The sequence below is a fragment of the Acipenser ruthenus genome, chromosome 15, assembly GCF_902713425.1.
Source record: "Acipenser ruthenus chromosome 15, fAciRut3.2 maternal haplotype, whole genome shotgun sequence".
Classification (NCBI taxonomy): Eukaryota; Metazoa; Chordata; class Actinopteri; order Acipenseriformes; family Acipenseridae; genus Acipenser; species Acipenser ruthenus.
Genome location: NC_081203.1, coordinates 5,827,846 through 5,847,119, shown reverse-complemented (window position 1 = coordinate 5,847,119; position 19,274 = coordinate 5,827,846). Strand labels below are relative to the sequence as shown.

Here is a 19,274-nt window from a genome sequence, read left to right as displayed (position 1 = left end):
CATGACAGACAACCAGCTGTTTCTTTAAGAATAGTGACGTCGAAAAGGCATTCTACCCACACCCCTGCTTCCCATAACACAATGCGGCCAGACCGTGAGCTGCAACGCAAACAAGTCTTCTCAGCTAATACAAAGCGAATTGTATTTTAATTAAAAAAAAAAAAAAACATTTTATAAACAGGTGTGGTTGTAACAAACCGGGCGGAAATATGAAGCATAAAATACCGGGAAAATGCGGTTGGTTTTCTTTTAACTAAGTTAAGTTATATATGTTAGAGTTTTGTATCGTTTAAAAATTAAATACCCCAAAAAACTTAGCTAGACAGTAGTAACTTACAGACGGTGACATCGACAATATATAGTAGTTAGTACTCGGGCTGGTAGAAATCCAGAATGCTAATTTGTTGTATATAAATAAGCACAAAATCGGATGGAATAAAATAGCAAATACACTTTACGTTTAGGTCAACATTTTTAACTAAAGTTAGAGAAACAAACCCGTATTAATATATGCTGCTTAGTTTAATCTAATGATTCTTAAATGACCGTACCAAAAGTACTCTTTCTGTGGCACGACCTGAAACGAGACTATATTGTTGACTGATTCTGAAGTGAGAGACACTGAATAATTTATTGATGAAAAATGAGCTCCACGGTACAGCCAGCTGATAGTGCCACCAGCACCGGAACCACCACTACGAGCAATCCGAATGACGATGGCATGTCCTGGTGGTATAAGTGGCTGTGCAAGATCGCCGGAGTCCTAGGAGGAATCTGTGAGTATAGTACCTGGTATTGTCACGCTACACCGAAGCGGCACTGCCGTATCATGCTAATGTATACCTCCTCTGTTTTCACAATCCTTATGTTTTCGTTGTACTTTTAGGGTTAAAGGAGTGCCAGCCAATGATTTTAGTTTTGTTTTCTTGCCATGTTCTATTGTCATTATTTCTGGTTCCTCTTTCCTTGTGCTGAGATGTTTTTGGTTCTAAACAGGTTTTTAGGCTATACAAATATTATAAATACAAACCTATCGAACTGATAAACTGCTGCATGGCAGTACCATTGCTGTATGGTCTTATTGTCGTGAATTTCAACTACAGTGTATCATTAGATACCAGGATGCAGTCTCACTTCATCTATCTACAGCATTTTCTGTATGATAATAAGCTGTAGGCTACTCTGAATTGAGCCTGCCACTGCCTGCCACTGACTGTACTTGTACTTTCATGCCTAAGGATCTGGTTATGCACTTATATGATATTAAATATCATGACTAAGGCTGTACACGTTTAAACAGTGAATGTATCTGTTTGTTAAGCATTTAAAGGTGTGATTTACATCCTGAATCGAGACTTTTGCAGTTTGTTTAGTGGAACATGTGGTCGGCTGGATTGTCTGCTTGTCAGCTTTGATTAGCTGAAATGTAATAAAGGTCATAATGTAGGCTATATGTACGGCACTTCCCAACACAACTACCTCAGATTTATAATGTGGCACGATGGAGTCATCCTAGAGTGGCTTACAATGTATAAAACATGCACTGATTAATTGATGCAGCTCATTGGAATGGGGGGGGGGGGGGGGGATGCAAAGTTAAAATGAATCAAACAGTGAAACAGCTCCCCCTCTCATGGTTGGGGCACGAAGCTGACTTGAATAAAATATAATCATAGTTTAGCAATTAGTCGTGCAACAGTGTTCATATGATTCTCTTGCAACAAATTAGATCATCCACCGCCAACATCAAATAACACAAATCTAGCTGGTTTAACATCTCATGTGAATGTTTTTGCAAGAGTGTGTTTGTTCAGTATATATATGTGTGTGTGTGTGTGTGTGTGTGTGTGTATATATATATATATATATATATATATATATATATAAATATAAAATGTGTGTGTGTCTGAATTGCTTGCATATTTAAAACCGGATTGATTTTGAACACTCATTGGACTGCAGACCCAGCATGCCCAACAGCTGTAAACGAGTATAATTATTCCCCTACGTCGATAGGAAATCTTTAAGAAATTAAAGTTACATCCATATAAATCACTGGTTAACAGGCCAAGTCTTCCATTTATTTAGATGTGCACCGCTGTTAGGTGCTTGGTTATTTGAAATGTAACACTAGCAGCTCTGTCCGATTTTATGATCTTCATTCCTAATGCCTGTGCTAACAGTATGTTTGGGAAACTTTTGAAAAGTTATTGTCCATGTGAGTATTGTACAAAATGTCACAATTGGCTATAAAAGATTACCAGACACAACATATGTAAATTAGCTTTCATCAGTGTTGCATAGAATTAAAATGCTGTGCTTTAGATCAGACTCATTGTATTACCTAATAGTAAGAAAAGCTGTTTGAAAATCATGCTGATGACTGGTATAGAAAGGACAATTGTTGGGGGAAATATGTGTGCGTCTCCCGGTGCATAAACAGTACTGGTACAAATTTACAATCGTGCTATTATTGTCACGAAATGCAAATTGCAAAGTCACATGCATGCCCTGACCTTTTCTCTGTGTCTTGGTTGTTTTAACGTTGTCTGAGGAGAAAGAAAAAACAAAACTGTCTGGGTTCAGTCTGCCTGATATAACAGACACCAATCTGAAAAAGATGAAGAAGTTTGTTCTTTTTCCTCAGCCACTAAGCTAAGGTATTTGCACCTAACTTAGCGAGTGCTCCATCATTGTAGAGAAAAAGAGACTGCTTTGATTTGTCATCCAAGGTTTGAAAGTTCTATGTGTAAATGTTCTCTCGACTAGTGATGCGGATGGGAAGGTTTGCAGTGGAGTTTATTGTGTAGAATTGATTGGTTTTAATCTATTCTTTCAGTTGCTGTGCCATAAAAAAATCTTAGGGATCGAAGCAGCTAGAGAAAGAGAGGATAGGTGCCAACAGCATTTTTGTTAATATTCAGCATGCAGACCAAGGCTGGGAAGGCTGCAGAGCTGCTACTGAATGTACCAGAAAACCTCTCCTGCTGCTCCTTTCAGAGGGCTCTGAAAATGGCACAAAAGACAGACCAATTTGATATCTAGAATCTTGGGGGTTTTTTTTGTTGTGGGAGATTTGCACACTACAAAGCAATATTTACTTTTCAAAGTCGATAGAAAAAACGATGAATGATCGTCTAAAAAAACAATGATTATCGTCTAAAAATGCTGATTAAACTACGTTTTAACTCCCATTAATTGAGACTATATCTCCCTAGTTAATAGTTCTCCCTCTCGCATTATTTTCTTTTACTGCTTTTTGCTTGCTGGCTTTTATTTTTATTTATTTATTTTTTTAAATAGTCATACTATTGATCTCTCGGACAATTGAAGGGGGACTGAATTGAAGTAATTTTCTGATGTCAGTATTAATTACATGGCACCTAACACCCACCCCCACCCCCCTGCATCTGTTTAGGGCCATCTCTAGTCTAAAGGAAGAGAGGAACAAAACATCTCTGTCTTAGATGACAGTCTGCAACATAATACGATTTTCACCAATTCATTTTCCAGCACAATAAATAAGACACATTATCGATCATCTCACGATAATTGAGTGTGCTTGCAACTGTAGCATAATAGTTGAAGCCTTTTCATGTTTTACACTGAGTCACACCTGCAGTTAAGACAAACCACTGAGATCAGACCTGGACTGCTTTGTGATGGAAGTTTTATTTATCCATTATTAGAATTGTAGGTTAGCTAGTGCAGTATTTATTTCCCCAGAGCAGAAGATTTCTAACTGTTATCTGTTTCTGTGGAGTTTTATGGTTGTCAAGGACTAACACCCACAGAGTGGGCTTGGAACCTAATGCAGTATCTCTTTATTACCTTCTGTTTTGCTGTCCAGCACCAATACTATAAGCACTACAGGCTCCAAATTCTGTCTCCATATGCCTGGTTTCTAATCCTGGGGCTCCTGTTCTGCAGTATAACATCAACTACTTAAAACGGATGCAGCATTATTCTAATGAAGTGTCATTTGAGAGCTGCGGATAGATCAGATTCAGAACAGCTACTGCATATTTAACGGCTGCTTGTATAATTAAACAGGTGCTGTCAAATCAGAACAGAGTCATTCATGAGGAATGGCTGCCCCCCACCCCCACGCCCACACACAGCACTTCCTAATTGTAAACTTCATTATAAAAAGAAGACTGCATATTCATTATTTTAACTGGTTTCCTTCCCTTGCAGCTTGTGCAATTGCAGGAATCTGGAACTGCGTCACAATTAATCCATTAAACATAGCCGCAGGAGTATGGATGGTGTAAGTACTCTAATAACATAAGGTAATCTGGAACTAAATGCTTCCCTGATGTTCTCTGCTATCAACATTTTAAGTAAATTAAGTCATGGTTTGTTTGTGTTCCGTTCTTGTGTGTGTGGTACAGTAAGTTAAAGAGGAGGCATATTTTCATACTAGATTTTAGGACCTGTTCTTCAGTTCTAGTAGCCTTTCATAGGAATATGGCTAGAGCCAAATCTACCATCAAAGAGAAACTTGATCCAAAATAGCTGATCACTAGATGGTGCTGTTTCACATGAAGACACTTTCTAGACTAACTAACTGGTGTCCTAAAACTTTAACTGACATAAATAAGTACATACATTAATGTACATAATGAGGAGCTTGGAGTGCAGCAGTCTTAATTCAGACCTTAATTCTCATTGAAGTTTAAGTACATTAATAATTGTTTGTTTTCCTCTGTAGGTTAAATGCTTTTGTTCTGTTCTTGTGCGAGGTTCCGTTTTGCTGTCAGTTTATTGAGTTTGCAAATGCAGTGGCTGCTCGAGCTGACAAACTCCGTCCCTGGCAGAAAGCGTTCTTCTACTGTGGGTGAGTGCTTGGGATGTTTGAAGTTGCTGTAGATTTTAAAATAATAATAAGAAGAATTATTCTTCAGTGCCAATATTCACTGGCCCTTGTTTTAAATCAACTCTTGATTTCCAATTCTCTATGAAGCTATGTGACAGTACACCTTTAGTTACCAAGACAAATATACATGTCTTGGTTTGGTTTTGAGAAACTTTCAAGATCGTGTGTACCCAGCGAGCCCCTTCAGTATCCTCTGCTGTGAGCGATCTAGGGCTGCTGTAGCTACAGCCTTCCTCACAGTCAGTTAGAGCATATTTGAACCACATGTGGGACCAAATTGCTAAGTGGGTCAGCTGTCAAGTAGGATTAGGCCTTTAGTTTTAAATGCAACACAAATGAAAGAGCAGCATAGTTCACTGTATACTGTAGAAAAATAAGCTCCATAAAAGTAAGTGATTAAATGTAATATTCTTTTCTTCCCCAGGATGGCAATATTTCCTGTTTTTCTGAGCATCTCGTTTACCACACTGTTTGGAAATGCAATTGCCTTTGCAACAGGGGTACTCTATGGACTGGCATCCCTGGGGAAAAAGTATGTCTTATTAAATGCTTATGTAAAAGTATACATTTAACCCACACATTGGTAAATTGTTTATTTTTGTTAATGTGTAAACCACTTGCAGTAAGCTGCCTGACAACATCTATTTAAATGATAAACAGTAACTTAATACTTTTTAAAATTTGATGACTAAACCCTGTTTCCCCTAAATAGTGTCCCGCGTTTAATAATAATCGCATAATAAATGCTTTAAATTTTAAAGCAGTGGGATACATATGGCTAATTTAAGTAGCCACACAGCAATCAGATACTGACCAGTACTTGAATAGATTAGGTTCTTGAATTGTGTTGAAATAAACAACAACAAAAAATATATATATATCTTTCTGTTTTTACTGAACTAAGGCTGTAATGCATGCAACATCTCCTCCTATCCTTGCGTATACATGGTGAGTCTTGCCATATTTGTAACCAGTTCTTTACCAACAAAATAACTTTATTAAATTAACAAAGTATCAAGAAATATGAAATAAAATGCTGCTATAACTAAATATAATACATGCTGTCATGCTTCTTGTGCTTGTCCCATTGGGAGTCTCTTTTACTTGCTCTAATGCAATCTGGATCAGTGTATTACAGGCACTCAAAACACTCAAAAACAAAATCCAGATATAAAGGATATGAACTATAGAAAGTAAATAATGTTCTGACTTTCAGTGGAAATATTCATAAACATTCTCAAGGCAAAATGGTGTCTTTCAATGCTATAGGTTCACCCTTACCTTTATACACTTAATCCTAAATTGTGCTGCAGAACAAAAAAAATGAAATCCATTAAGTGCAAGTTTTTCTAAACCATAAACCCAAACCTTTGTCTGAAGTCACAGATGGATTAATCAAGACAATTTCACAACACCAGGGTTCCCCACTCGATTGCATTAACCTCTTATTTTAGGGGTAAGTGGTTTATGAAATCCACAGTGATTCATTCCTAAGTGTTGTGAAATGCCCTTAAAGCTGTGGTTTATCCTGGTAAAGGTTGATCAAATGATCCCCTAATCTTTTAAAAGTGTTACCTCTGTTTCTCTTTTAAATTGAAGATATTAAAGGCATTGAGGTGCTGATGTTTGCCTCTTCATTGTCATGTGTCTTTCTGTCTGCAGGGGGGAGGGTGTGGGCTATGCACGCCTGCAGCACCAAAAACCAGGTGACGAGGAGAAACTGATGGGAACTACAGACGGATTAGCACAATGACATCCCACCCTGTCTCTAAACTGCCTGAACACTAACCGTCTACGCAGAAAGAGGAACAGCTCCACTGTCTACCTTTACAATAGGATTCTGGGATTAAATGCAAAAATGTATTGCAGAGTTAGGGTTAGTTTTCTTCTTTGGGGGTCTCTTTTTGTTCTATGTTTCAGTACGCAGGGTTTCCCTAAAACACCATGTTTTACTGCCAGGTTTAGTGTGCAAGGATTTCAAATAAAAATGGTTTGTAATCTTTTTTAAAGATTTACAAACTGTCTTAATTTTTAAATGTGTTTTACACCTCAGGAGAAGGTGCTCCCCATCTTACAGAAATAATTATTGGAGAAAATGCAATAGAAAGGATTTGTATAGTCTCGTCAAGAAATCCTAACATGTGTATGCTGACGAGATACATACTGCAAATGACTGCAATATTTGGTGTAATTTAATAATATCAATGATGCATCCAGATCTATGTAAATTACAGTTACTAAATGGGAATAAGTTACCCCTAAAAAGCAGTACCTGCTACAAAGAAACACTATGTATTAGCCGTTTAAACATAGCAGGACCCAAAAGTGGTTCAAGCAATGTTTACCAAGCTATAAAGTATATAAATCTCACACACTGCATGCTATAATAGATATTTAAAATCTTATTTTCAGCATTGACAGTTCTCCTCTGCAGCTGGGAAAGTATTGAAACAGGCATGTTGTCATATTGTTTTGTCCTGAAAATGCAATACAAATAAAAATTAAAAATCCACATCATTAGGATCAGGTTTCTGGGGTGCATTAGTGACATCTATGATTTAATTTCTACCAGCATAGTAAATGTGCTTGAAATCCTATTCTGAATAGTGTGCTTTGTGATGGGTATTATAGATAACCTAACCGACTAATGAATTGCATTAGGAGTGTCTCAACACAGGATCTATGTGTAAAACTTTAAACTGTGATATTCCACAAGTTCTAAATTAGGACAAATAAGCTTTTATAGTGACTGGAATTGAATTCTCTAGACTTCCTAGGTCTCTCTTTGCTGCATTACAATACCTCTGTGTACCTTTACACACTATAAAGCTGTGACACTTAATTAGGTAGATCATGCTACAAGTTTTCAGTTAAAACCCCCAATTTTTTTTTTTATAAACTTTGAATCCATGCAGCTTCATTGCTAGAGGAAAGAACAGCTTTCTCTTCTTTAAAGCCAAGAGGAAATGTGTTTTCTTCTGCATTCCTGATGTGTTTGCTCAGTAATTAATACTTGTTCTTTCTGTTACGGTAGAAGAATGTAGTTTTATTTTATTTAGCTTGCATGTTGTTGCTTTGTGCAGAATGGATGGTGCCCCTTTTACAGCAGTACAGAGATGCACAAGTCTGAAGATGAGCTTGAATTTCTTTGATTTCAAGGTGTATTGCAGAGCTCAGTAAATGATTGGTCCTAGTTTCCAGATAAGATGGGAAATATATACAACTGCACTGTCATCACAAAGACTTTGTTTGTGGGTGCCTATGTGCCTTTTTTGAGGCGTGTTTGTTAATATTTGGCTTCTCAAATTTAGGGCCCGTCGTATTAGACTTTGCTTTTGTCAACAGAGCAAACACTTTTTCTAAAGACTGTATTTCTCTGTCATGGATCAAAGACATTTTTCTGCATGATCAATAATCAATACATGGGGTTAGTTAACAACAAATCACTCATTGTATTTAGTAGTTAATAATTCCTTGATCTGAAAGGTACATTTTTCAAAAAAGAAAAATTTATAATAATTTATAGTTTTGTACTGTAGGTCTCTGAGGATCATTTGATAAAACAGGATGCCTTCTGTGTTATGTAAATAGTTTTATATTTCAAAAATAACAGTGCTTTCCTGAAATTAAATTCCAGATCATTGAAAACTGTGAACACCAATCTGTTAGTTAACTTGATACACAGAACAGAAGTGCATGCAACCAAATGACTCGATCAATATGATAATGTAAAGCAAAGCATGCATTAAATAAACTAATTTATGTTAATGCAGTAAGGTGAGAATCATACCTTAGTAATGTAGGCGGTAGCACTGATGAATGAATTATACCAGTTTAGCATTCAGCTCACAAACTCCTGTAAGAGAAGAGATGGGGCTCCACCAGCAATACAAAACTACCAGCAACTCGAAACACACTGAGCAGTGTGCAAATGAGTTCTACTCAGTGCTCCAGTAAATATACTGTGCATGTGCAATGTATCACAGGGTGACTGGGGATCTAAACACTATTTTTATGTCAATTAAAGAGTACTCGGGTAAATATCTATCTGGGGACTTGGCCACCTTTTCATTCACACCTGTTTAGCTGTATCTGCTGTAAATGGTGCACACTATTCCAGTGCGATGGGGGTTCAGGGGGTCGTTTTTTTTTCTTTCCCTTGTTTGTGATCCTGAAAAGGAGTTTGTTTGCTTGTAGAAACTGATTTAAAATTGTGTTCCCCCTGTATAGCGATACTAATGAATAAACTTAATTTTGCCTTTTTATGGAAACTGTGTGAAGCGTGTCTTTTGAAATGTGAAAAAGAATTGCACCAATTTGGCAAAATACTTTATTGCATTAGAAATGTCAAAAGATTTGCATTTTGTTGTCCTGTTATTGATAATCAAGATACTTTTTTTTTTTTTCTTACAAGTACAAAGCAATTATAATACACACCTGACCCAATCAACAGTGCAGTGTGATTAATAATAGCAGCTTTAATTAACATGAAACTCGCATTGCCCCGCTTCCTTATGAGAAGGTCAATTCCTAGTATCTCCTGGGTTTGTTAATTCATAGACAGAGACAGATCTGTTCCCTTCATGAGTAAATAATCACTTGATGCTGGGCTCCAGATCTGGAATGCTGTAGCCCTCAACCTCAATGTATTCCCAGTCTTTTGAGTAAAAGAAGAAAGAAGTAAAAGCTTACAGGGAGGGGAAGGAATGATTTTGGCAACACCACTTTTATTAAAACACAAAACAGCACAAATATGTGTTTGTGTTTGCCGGAAGAGCGTGGATTACAGTACTTATATTTAAGATAGAGTGCTCCACAAGATTGTTGAGTTTTATTTGATTTTAATATGAACTATGATTTCTGGTTAGCACATACTTTCATAGTTTTCCTTGTTTTTTTGTGACCTCTTTAAAAGCATGGGGGTGTAACAACAGCAGCTGGATTATATGCAACCTTAAAAGTGCAACAAAGTTATCATTTACTGTTAGGAATCTTGATGTCTCTTCATTCTTTGCATGTTTAAACTGGAAGTGTAGGCTGCTATTTAAGTCATTCCTCTTGCTCACAACTATGGAAGTTGAATGACTTGTACTATAAAGCTTTGGCTGCTACAGTACGTATCTGTGTACTATATCAACTCTCCAGGATAGAAGGAACCTTCTGTCTGTTTGTAAGTGCCCAGCGCAGCAGTCCACCTCCTGCGTGACTTTTTTCTTGACCAATCCATTCTATAAGATTCTAGAACTTAACGCAGGAAAGCTTTTAAAATGGCATATTGCATTTCTACTGTATAGCCTGAATACTGTATGCAATCTAGTTTGCTCGTGGAAAACACCCTATATAGCAGCGAGCAGTCAGTTACAATATGTTGAGAGTCTGAAAGCTCTTGTTCAAGTTTTTAAATCAGAGCATGAATACTGATTCATATGATAAGCTCTGATATCGCCATAGAAAATACATACCGTTTCCCAGATCACTTAGCAGTCCCCTGTAAGTATCTGTGTTCCATCAGTAGATTCTTTCATGTCGTTACTCGTCGATGCTGAATGTGCATCCCGTTCTGAAGTAGTTCTCAATCTCCTCCAGTGATCTCCCCTTCGTTTCTGGCACGCACACTGCTGTGAAGATGATATTCACCACGCACACCACTGCGAAGAACAGGAAGGGGACGAATAGGCCATAGGCATTCTGGGGAACAAACACAGCATGACACACGCATTAGTGTGTTAATGGCATAGGAAGTAAACTTGCTCATACTCATTGGGTTTTCTTAGCCCCTTTTGGGGGGGACTTTGCACAGCCAGGAGCCAGTTAGAATTGCAGTGTTATTTTTCATTAATAAATCATGAATCCTGTCACTTTTCAAGCCGCAGATGACAGCAGTTTTAATTTACTAAAAAATACATTAAAAGGACACTAGACCATCTGCATTGTCAGAATACAGTATTTCATTCTTTACCTACTGTGTGTTTGGTATATAACTTTTATCATTTCATACCAGGCTTACCATGTCCTTTGTCAACAATGCTGGCTGCTTCTGAAAAATACTTCTTAAAGCTGAATATCTGAAGTGAGGTGCTATTAAAAATATGACCACTAGGGGATGTGCAGCTATAATTTCAGCCCCCTCGGAAACAGTAGCAACTACTAGTGCGCATTTCTAAACCCACCTCAATATTTATGGATACAAAATTACATTAGTTAGTAAGACGGCTAAATAATGATCTAAGTAGCACAGTAGGGATGAAAAAACACATAATACGACATTAAACAGGTAAAAAATTAGGTTTTCTGAAAACAGAGATGGTATGAAGTATCTTCATGAGGTTTAAGGATTTTCTCCATATATTTAACTGTCAGTGTGTAGTTAGTGGACAGTGAGAGTGGAACTCACCACGACAGTCATGAAGACCTCTGTCACGACGAAGGCTGTGATCCAGCTGACCGTTACACACAGACCAGAGGCCATCCCGCGAGCACCCAGGGGCAGAATCTCTGACATAAGCAACCAGGTAATGGGACCCCAGCCCACTGCATAGCCTGAGGGGAAGAGGAGGGGGGAGGGACAATTAACACACCATTCAAAATAAAATGGCTCCATTTTGGCATTCTATTCTATTTCTAACTTCCATATTTTTTATTTTACTGATTTTAGTGTGCTGTAGGAATCGTATTATAGCATAAATCTATTGTTTTATATAGAACAAGTGATAACTAAAAAGTATGTTAATAAAGTGTAAGAAAAAATGGGAGTTTCCATGCTTGTTTATGATGCTTACAATCAGTCAGTAGTTTTTTTCTCTTCTCATTTTAATATCGGCTAAGAAATAAATAATAATAATAAAATAATAAGTATTTTAATGGTAATGGTATCCACCTCACGTCCTATTCAGTTTACAGGTGAAATAAAAATCCTGTAGGACTGGGGTTTGGTGTTACCGTAATATAATTATGGATAAAGCACCTCTAAAACTTACCAAATATAATGACCATGGTGCTAATGAGAGGTATCCAGGTGAGGAGACCCTGCCCTCCTGTACTGAGCATGCTGTGTGGCTGTGAGAGGAGATCAGTGAGGAGCTGGGTGCTGTTGTGGTGGGGCTGGGGTTGGGAGTGGTCCTCACTGAAGTGAATGTACAGACTCATTGTCAGAGTGGAGAGGAACATGAGAAACCCTGAGTGAAGACAAAACCAACCGAGACTTCAATTCACTTAAACATTAGGGATAACACTGCCCCCTACTTCTTTTGCTACAGTTTCATTCTTTGCATATTTTTAAACAATTGTATTTTTTAATACAGATTTGCAGATTTCTTTCAAATACAACATACAGAGTTTAAACCGCTATTTACTGTGTGCCACAGGTCAGCCTGACCGCCGTGCTTTGTTATAGATTAAGTTGTGCGTTACAAAGTATTTAGTTAATGCTTAAAGACATTTCTACATCTTACATGTGTGACACTGTAGCTTTAATCTTCATATAAAGTGTTACCTCATAAACTTACCAGACAGGAAAAGCAGAATCTTCCTCCCTGCTTTATCCATGAAAGTGGCAGCGATAATTACAGCCACCAGCCGGACGAAAGCCACAATGACAGCATCGTAATCCCCAGGCTAGCAAGAGAGAAGTGGGCCTGAGTACTATTATTACTACTACAGCAATTACTAATAATGATCCGCAAGACACAGCATGTGGCCATCTCGTAATGAACCTCTACTAACTGGTTTCTGTACCTTTAAGTACTGTATTTACAGTAATCCATCACATATCCACCCAGACTGTTTATATGCCATGATCAATCTCTTCAGCTACGTTAGTTTATTATTGAACAGACAGGAATAGTTCAGAGTGTAGATCCTACCAAAGTTTTCATACACTGTGTTGCATGTGCTCGGTGCGCTCCCATTGCTGGTAGTGTCACGTGAGCAGTTCAGTGTGTTGATATGGAAATAAATCCTGTTCGCCTGAGGGGTGTATTAACTTGCTTGTACCCACGGTCCATGTCTGGTCTCTATACTGCCCTCTGGACTGCCCATCGTTACAATCTGTAATCCTGATCACTTTATTACTATCCAAAGACTGGATTCTGTAAAGTACAGGTCCGGCATAAAGTGCTTGGGGTATACTTAGCTGAAGTTGAGTGCTGAAATTTGGTATAGAACAAGCCAAGGGAAACCCAATAATGCAATAAAGAAACTGGCCATAGGAGGCACTGCTGTGCAAACCATATGCTAAGTTAACTGAGAAATACATAGTGTCAATAAGAAATGATTAATATCGATCATCCCAGATGCAGTGTGTTTCTGAAATGGCAACCTTTGCAACAACAGTGATCATTTTTTCTCACCAGGATGACTTTGGTCATATTGAAGATGGGCTCCAGGTAGACAAGGATAGGGGTGATTCCCGTCATCTGCTGTAAAAACCTCATGAGCACAGTGATGAGGACGGGCCTGTAGTAAAAGGGATTCCGCAGGTCTGTGCACGAGATCTTACCCTGCAGAGCACATTGGTATTCAGATACAACAAAGAGGAACAGAGGAACCCTTGTCAGCCCTGTCGACTCTACCTGACCCTTATAAAACTAAAGCATAGAGGAATATGAAATGTTAAAGCATGTTAAATGCGTAGAAAAGTCTGGGAGAAGCATGATCAATTCTATACTTACTGGACAAATGTATCATTTTATAATTTCTTAATTCCATCCTTAATTCCTGCTCTCTTTAGCCTCCTTCCCACACGCACTCACACTTAGCTTGCAATCCTATTGATAATTTGTACCCAATGCAAGATGTGTAGGATATCACCACTTGACCACAAAAAAGGTTACAACCAGAACTAAACATAATTACTGTACTGTATATAAACCAAGCCCACCTGGTGAAATATTTAGTACACAAGAGCTCATGAAATAGTGATAGTGGCATCCAATCTAAATTAAAGGCAGAGCCAGGTGCAGGAACACAGCAGGCATGTCAATGGTGGATGCCATTTGCAGAACAAATTAAATGTTATCTTGTGAGGGACTGCCTATTTACACAAAAGTGTGTGCTGCATATGACAGGTGTTCCACGTTTTTGTCTGTAAAGTATGGGTATGTTATTAGTTGCTCATCTCTACCCAAGTCTTGTTATATAAACTCTTGCTGTTTAGCTCTGCTTTTGCTATTCACAACAAATCCTCTCTATACTCCTGTTCCTACCTGTGCCTTGATACTCCGGTCAATCTCCGCAAACTCGCGCATGTAGTCAGTCTCGGCCCCTCGAAGCCAGGCCAGTGAGCGCTGTGCCTCCTCAGCCCTGCCCTTGGAGATGAGGAAGCAAGGCGAGTCTGGCATGAAGCACAGCAGCACCAGCATGAGCAGAGTGGGCACCTCCCCCGCCACAGCCAGCCAGCGCCAGGGCAGCCCCAGCCCTGTCAGGACATACACACTGTCAGCACTGACACCAACCAAGAGGATTGGGGTTCTATACAATGTTGGCAATGTACAGCGGATGTCGGTGAGCTGCTGGCCCCTGGTGGATCAAAGGCCAGCCTTGTAGGTGTTTGCTGTACAGCGGTGAGCGGAAACAGTCCCTGTTGATTTTGTGTTCCTCACCCACTGAACCGCCAGAGCCAATGCAACCCCTGTGGAAACATTACCCACCTTTTAACAAAATGAAATGAATAAAGCTGTAGTTATTTATGATTATGGGTGTATAAAGTCGCTTGGGGTGTATCTCCAAGTGCTGTGACTTATCTAGTCGACGTAGAGTGTTGAATTGTGGCACTGGCACGGAACAATTCACGTGGAACACTGTGATCAAGAAATTGATCATAGGAGGTCTGATAAGCTAATAACTAAGCAACATGTTCCAATGTACCCTTACCAAGTGCATACAGAGAAAGGGCCCCAAAGACAGCTGTGATCTGAGGGCAGGATCCCAACCATCCTCGCACTTCTGGTTTGGAAATTTCTGACACATACACCTGAAACGGATTTGAAAGGTTTTTGGAATGCTATTTGTAATAGTCACATACATAATAATACATAACACAAAAAAACAGGTAGCCTTGGCTTTTACATATCACAGTTTTATTAATATTTAGTTGGTCTCTACCCATAAGAAATGATGCACAACTCATTGAAAACAGATCACAAAAGGCATGCAGGATTACAACACTATTTTTAATTATTTTTCTACAAACTTGTTTCCATGCTGTATGATGACTTTCAATAAGTTGTCCTACTTTGGTGGTGCCATAGCCATTCTAAAGTGGCTATGCCAGTGTCAAAAGGTTTGATTGAATAGCGCTATAGGTCAAGAAAATAATGCCAATAAAACAGTGGTTATGTTTTGATTGAATCCAGCCTTCAGTCAAGGAAACACTAAAACTTTGCCTAGTTTTTTTCTATATCTATAGTTTTATGAGGCATAAATAATTAATAAAAAAAAAACACTGCTTTATGACCTGTGTTATTTCACCTATTTTAACGGAGGTGCTGTATTTTTTGATTGAATCTCCCCCATAGTGTTTGAGGTTAAGGAAATGTACAGTATTTATCCAGCTCACTAGGACTCACTGGTATTGAGGCTGATGTCATCCCTGCAGCTATTCCTGTGAGAATGCGTCCAAGCAGCAGCATCCACACTCCCTGTGCACTGCCCATCACCGCATAGCCCGCCACAGAGGGTACGGCAGACATCATGATGCAGAGCTTCCTCCCCAGCCAGTCATTCAGGAACATCCCACTGATCCCTCCAAACGCCACCCCCAGCGTGTACACTGACTGCACAGAGACGTCATCATCAGGTCAAACACCAGGCAAACTTGTGCACATCACCCACAAGGGACTATGTCCTGCACAGCTGCTTAAAAACTACAGTAGACTTATTCATCTGAATCCTGTTGGTCTGAATGGACCATTAATCCAAACCATGCTACAGCATAAACATGTATTTTATTATGATAGCATGGTTTGGATTACAGGTCAATTAGTACTAGCAGGGTTCGGATTGCAGTCGAAACTTCAACATCATAATTCAATTATAAAGTATGTAAAACAGTCACACCTCCTTGTGTAATTTTTATTCATTTTTCTTCTGATTTTTGAAGAAATGTGTGTATCATAAAACTAAAATAAGGACTAGGTGCTGGTTAAGATCACAACTTATAAAAAAATCACTGAACAGGGTCTACTGTACTGTATTATTTCCCATTTAGTGACTACCGTATTTTTCTTTTTTAGTAAATTATTTGACAAGTGGAAAGTCTCTCCAGTCACTTTCATGGGAATTCCAATCCTGTTACCCTGCGATGACATGACTTCACCGTGTATAGATATACTGTATAAATCAATGAATATTGAAACCTAGGGGTAAAGCAATAGCTAGTTAAAGGGACACACTATTTACGGCACCATTCTCCACCAGCCTCTTTCAAGTTAGATACAATCTAAACGATGTCATTTTTTCTTACCCCAAACCATGCAACTTGAGCATTATTCATTCTTAGGTTGGGGTTTGTGGAGTTCAGCAGGTGTGGTATAACAGACGATGTGTAGACCATCGAGAACCCAAAGTTAAAGTTCCCCAGAACTGCTGAAAACACAGCCAGGTACAATTTGGCATTGCTGTGGAAAGAGAAGCCATATGTGACCAGTGGACATGGTTTATCCTGGCATCCCTATTTCACTTCTCTTCTCTTGAATACAAAGTCTGGGAATTTGACTCAACCCTCTCAATTTCAGAATAATGTTTGCATAAGCACAGTTTTGAATTGCAATCACTTTGAATTTGCCTTTTTGTTGTTTTGTGCAAACTTACACAACTTCAATTTGGTTGTTAAATACAAATGGGAATTCTGCAAGACTCCTTCCTGAAAGCCATTAATTCCATTAAGGAAGAAGTCAGAAACTAATTATTAAAAAAAACAGCGAGGGAAGAGAGAGATTACAAAACTAAAGGACTTAAATGGAGGTGCTGCACATTTTATCCTTATCAGGAAATAAAGTAAATAATTCTAATTGCATTCTTCTAATTGTGGTCACTAATTACTGCACCATACCATACGTAGTGGGCTGTCATATATCATTCATATTTCATAGAAGGCTTTTAAATCTTTAATCTGTCTGATATTTTGATATGTATTAATCATTACAATAAATACTCATCATTGCATCATTAGGTGGACTATAAACGCATGTTTTTAGGGAAGTTTTTGCAACACTACCTTTAGTGCCTACAGAAAAGTTTAATTTCTACAAAAACATCAGCCAAAACGCTTAGAAAGGTCGTTTGCATGCACTTCAGTATGCATGTGTGTGCTTGTTTTGTAGTCGTTAGACTGTATTTTCAGATATTGTGCAGAATAGGAACATTCAAACAGTTGACTCTGCTTGACTACTCATGCATGAAATCATGTTCCTGTTTTAGTTTGTTACATTGTGTGAGATCTCCCTGTATATTTTAGTCGCTGTATGGCTAAAATCATGTAATTACTGTATTCTGTAAAGCCATATATATTTGCAAGCCTTTTATTATGCAAACACTAAACAACATTTAAGTCCAGTAATGCTATCTACTGCATGTATCCTAGCAGTACAGTAATTATAATATTTAATTGCAGAATAATTTGAAAAACTTCAGCAGTATTACTAAAATATATGTTTTAAAGTACATTTAGGTATTTCATAGATTTAGGACTTGTTATAGACAATTTGTAAAGTACAACAACATCACTTGAGTTGGCTCTGAGTATTTGTACAGCACCGAGAAGTAAAGTATGATTTCTCACAAATACTGTTTTTACCTTGTTCTTACGGGACCATTTTCGGCAGCTAAAGCACCGTAGGAGGAGCTTCTGCCGTTTCTAATCAGTGGTTCTCTACCGTCTCCCATTCTGTTCAAGCCCAGGCAGCTGTCTGGCTGACTGTCTTCGATCTCTCTCCAAGCTGTTATAAACTCAACACGAGGTTACTTCTCCATCCTGCTTTGCGAGCAATCGCATCACCACCCCAGAGTTTCCCGTAAGAACTGTCCATCACGAACCAGGCATACTGAAAGAAAAAGTAAGGTATTTTGCAACATGTGAATTTCCAGCTGGGAACTGGAATTAACTCTTTCATGACAGAGTGTTCTTTACTGACAGGCGGTGGTATTTTTTTTTTTTTTTTTTAAGATAACTGGACAAGTATGCCGAGCCAACAGACAGACACACACCCTTTAAATACCCCCAGAATGTGATACAGTCAGTCATTTTTGCTAAAGACCCAGACAGCAATTTTAGTTGGGCCAACGTTGGGCTTACGTCGGCAGTTTGGTTGGCACTAAGTTGGCAACGCAAAGGTTACATCTTTCGACATGGCACAAGAGGGCGCATCAAAGTGAAGCATGAGGTGTGACACGTGCCAGGAGCCTTGGTATTATTCTAACAAAGTAAAACAATAAATTATATTTTCACTGCTGGGTTTGACATTTAGTATAACAGGATTACAGTAAGAAATGCAGATCTTACTTATTCTAATGGAAATAGAAAGTGAAATTGTACTCAGAACTTGTTTGTACTTTCTGCTGTTAAGGTTTACCAATGCATGGATCATGCTAAGATATAGTGCTTGTTAGACTAAATTATCACACTAATTGTTTGCTAAACTGCCAGTAGATTGTCCCAGGTGCTACTGAGATCTGTGTGAATTGCAATTGTGTTCATACACTGCCTATTTAAACTCATCACAAAACACAGGCTCTTTTCTATCTATACTCTGCCTTTTCTGCCTTGGTGCACTGTCTGCACCGCTCCCTGCCTCTTCTGCTTCCTAACTGCTAGTTTGTCCACTCTATCCATGGTGCTGTCCCAGCCCTTCTCTCCTCACGCTCTCGCTAAATCTCCCACCAGCACTGCTCTAACTCTTCCAACCTGATCTCCTCTACTCCTTCCCCCTGGTCCCCCAGCAGGCTTCCTGGAGGAGCTTGACTCCTGCCTCGCTTCTATCACCACCTCTATCCCCATCATCTATCTCTACAACTCAACTCCTTCTTCTTCATTCTTTCTCTCTCCACCTCGCCCCCTCGCCTCCTACTCACAAAGCTGGCCGCCAGCAGGATCTGATTTTCTCCAGAAGCTGATCTCCTCCTTCCCCTACTGTCACCCCCCTCCCCTTCTCGAACCACTTCTTCACCACCATAGATTTGGGAAAGTGACACTACCAAGGATCAATAGGGTTTTGAGCAAATGGGCGAGATAGTTGCATCCCTTCACCTTCACCTGGTGACAGCACTCAATTCTGCCGTTTCAGCAATTGTCAAAAAATGTCTGCAAACCTACCAACATTTCACATGTGTTGTGCAATGGTTGCAGCGCTTGCAACATAGTGACAGTGGCTTTTTATATCTGCAACATCCAAGAATCGTA

The 19,274-nt window shown here is 38.8% G+C and overlaps 2 protein-coding genes across 3 annotated transcripts; one reads left to right on the top strand and one right to left on the bottom strand.

The window, feature by feature from the left end:
* The first annotated feature begins 67 nt into the window (after positions 1-67).
* LOC117422612 (calcium channel flower homolog) lies at positions 68-9,150 on the top strand. 2 transcript variants are annotated; one of them, XM_034909220.2, is made up of 6 exons: positions 68-776; positions 4,198-4,270; positions 4,715-4,840; positions 5,304-5,411; positions 5,784-5,827; positions 6,542-9,150. In XM_034909220.2, the coding sequence occupies exons 1-5, from the start codon at positions 644-646 to the stop codon at positions 5,788-5,790; spliced, it is 447 nt and encodes a 148-aa protein (XP_034765111.1). In that variant the 5' UTR covers positions 68-643; the 3' UTR covers positions 5,791-5,827; positions 6,542-9,150. The 2 variants fall into 2 exon arrangements, with proteins under 2 accessions (XP_034765111.1, XP_034765109.1); XM_034909218.2 differs by lacking the exon at positions 5,784-5,827.
* Positions 9,151-9,179: 29 nt separating this feature from the next.
* LOC117422497 (solute carrier family 2, facilitated glucose transporter member 6-like) lies at positions 9,180-18,872 on the bottom strand. The gene is made up of 10 exons (XM_058987224.1): positions 18,736-18,872; positions 16,341-16,494; positions 15,445-15,651; positions 14,750-14,849; positions 14,083-14,294; positions 13,228-13,377; positions 12,385-12,493; positions 11,857-12,054; positions 11,274-11,419; positions 9,180-10,567 (listed from the first exon to the last, which is right to left on the bottom strand). The coding sequence occupies exons 1-10, from the start codon at positions 18,870-18,872 to the stop codon at positions 10,409-10,411; spliced, it is 1,572 nt and encodes a 523-aa protein (XP_058843207.1). The 3' UTR covers positions 9,180-10,408.
* Positions 18,873-19,274: the final 402 nt, after the last annotated feature.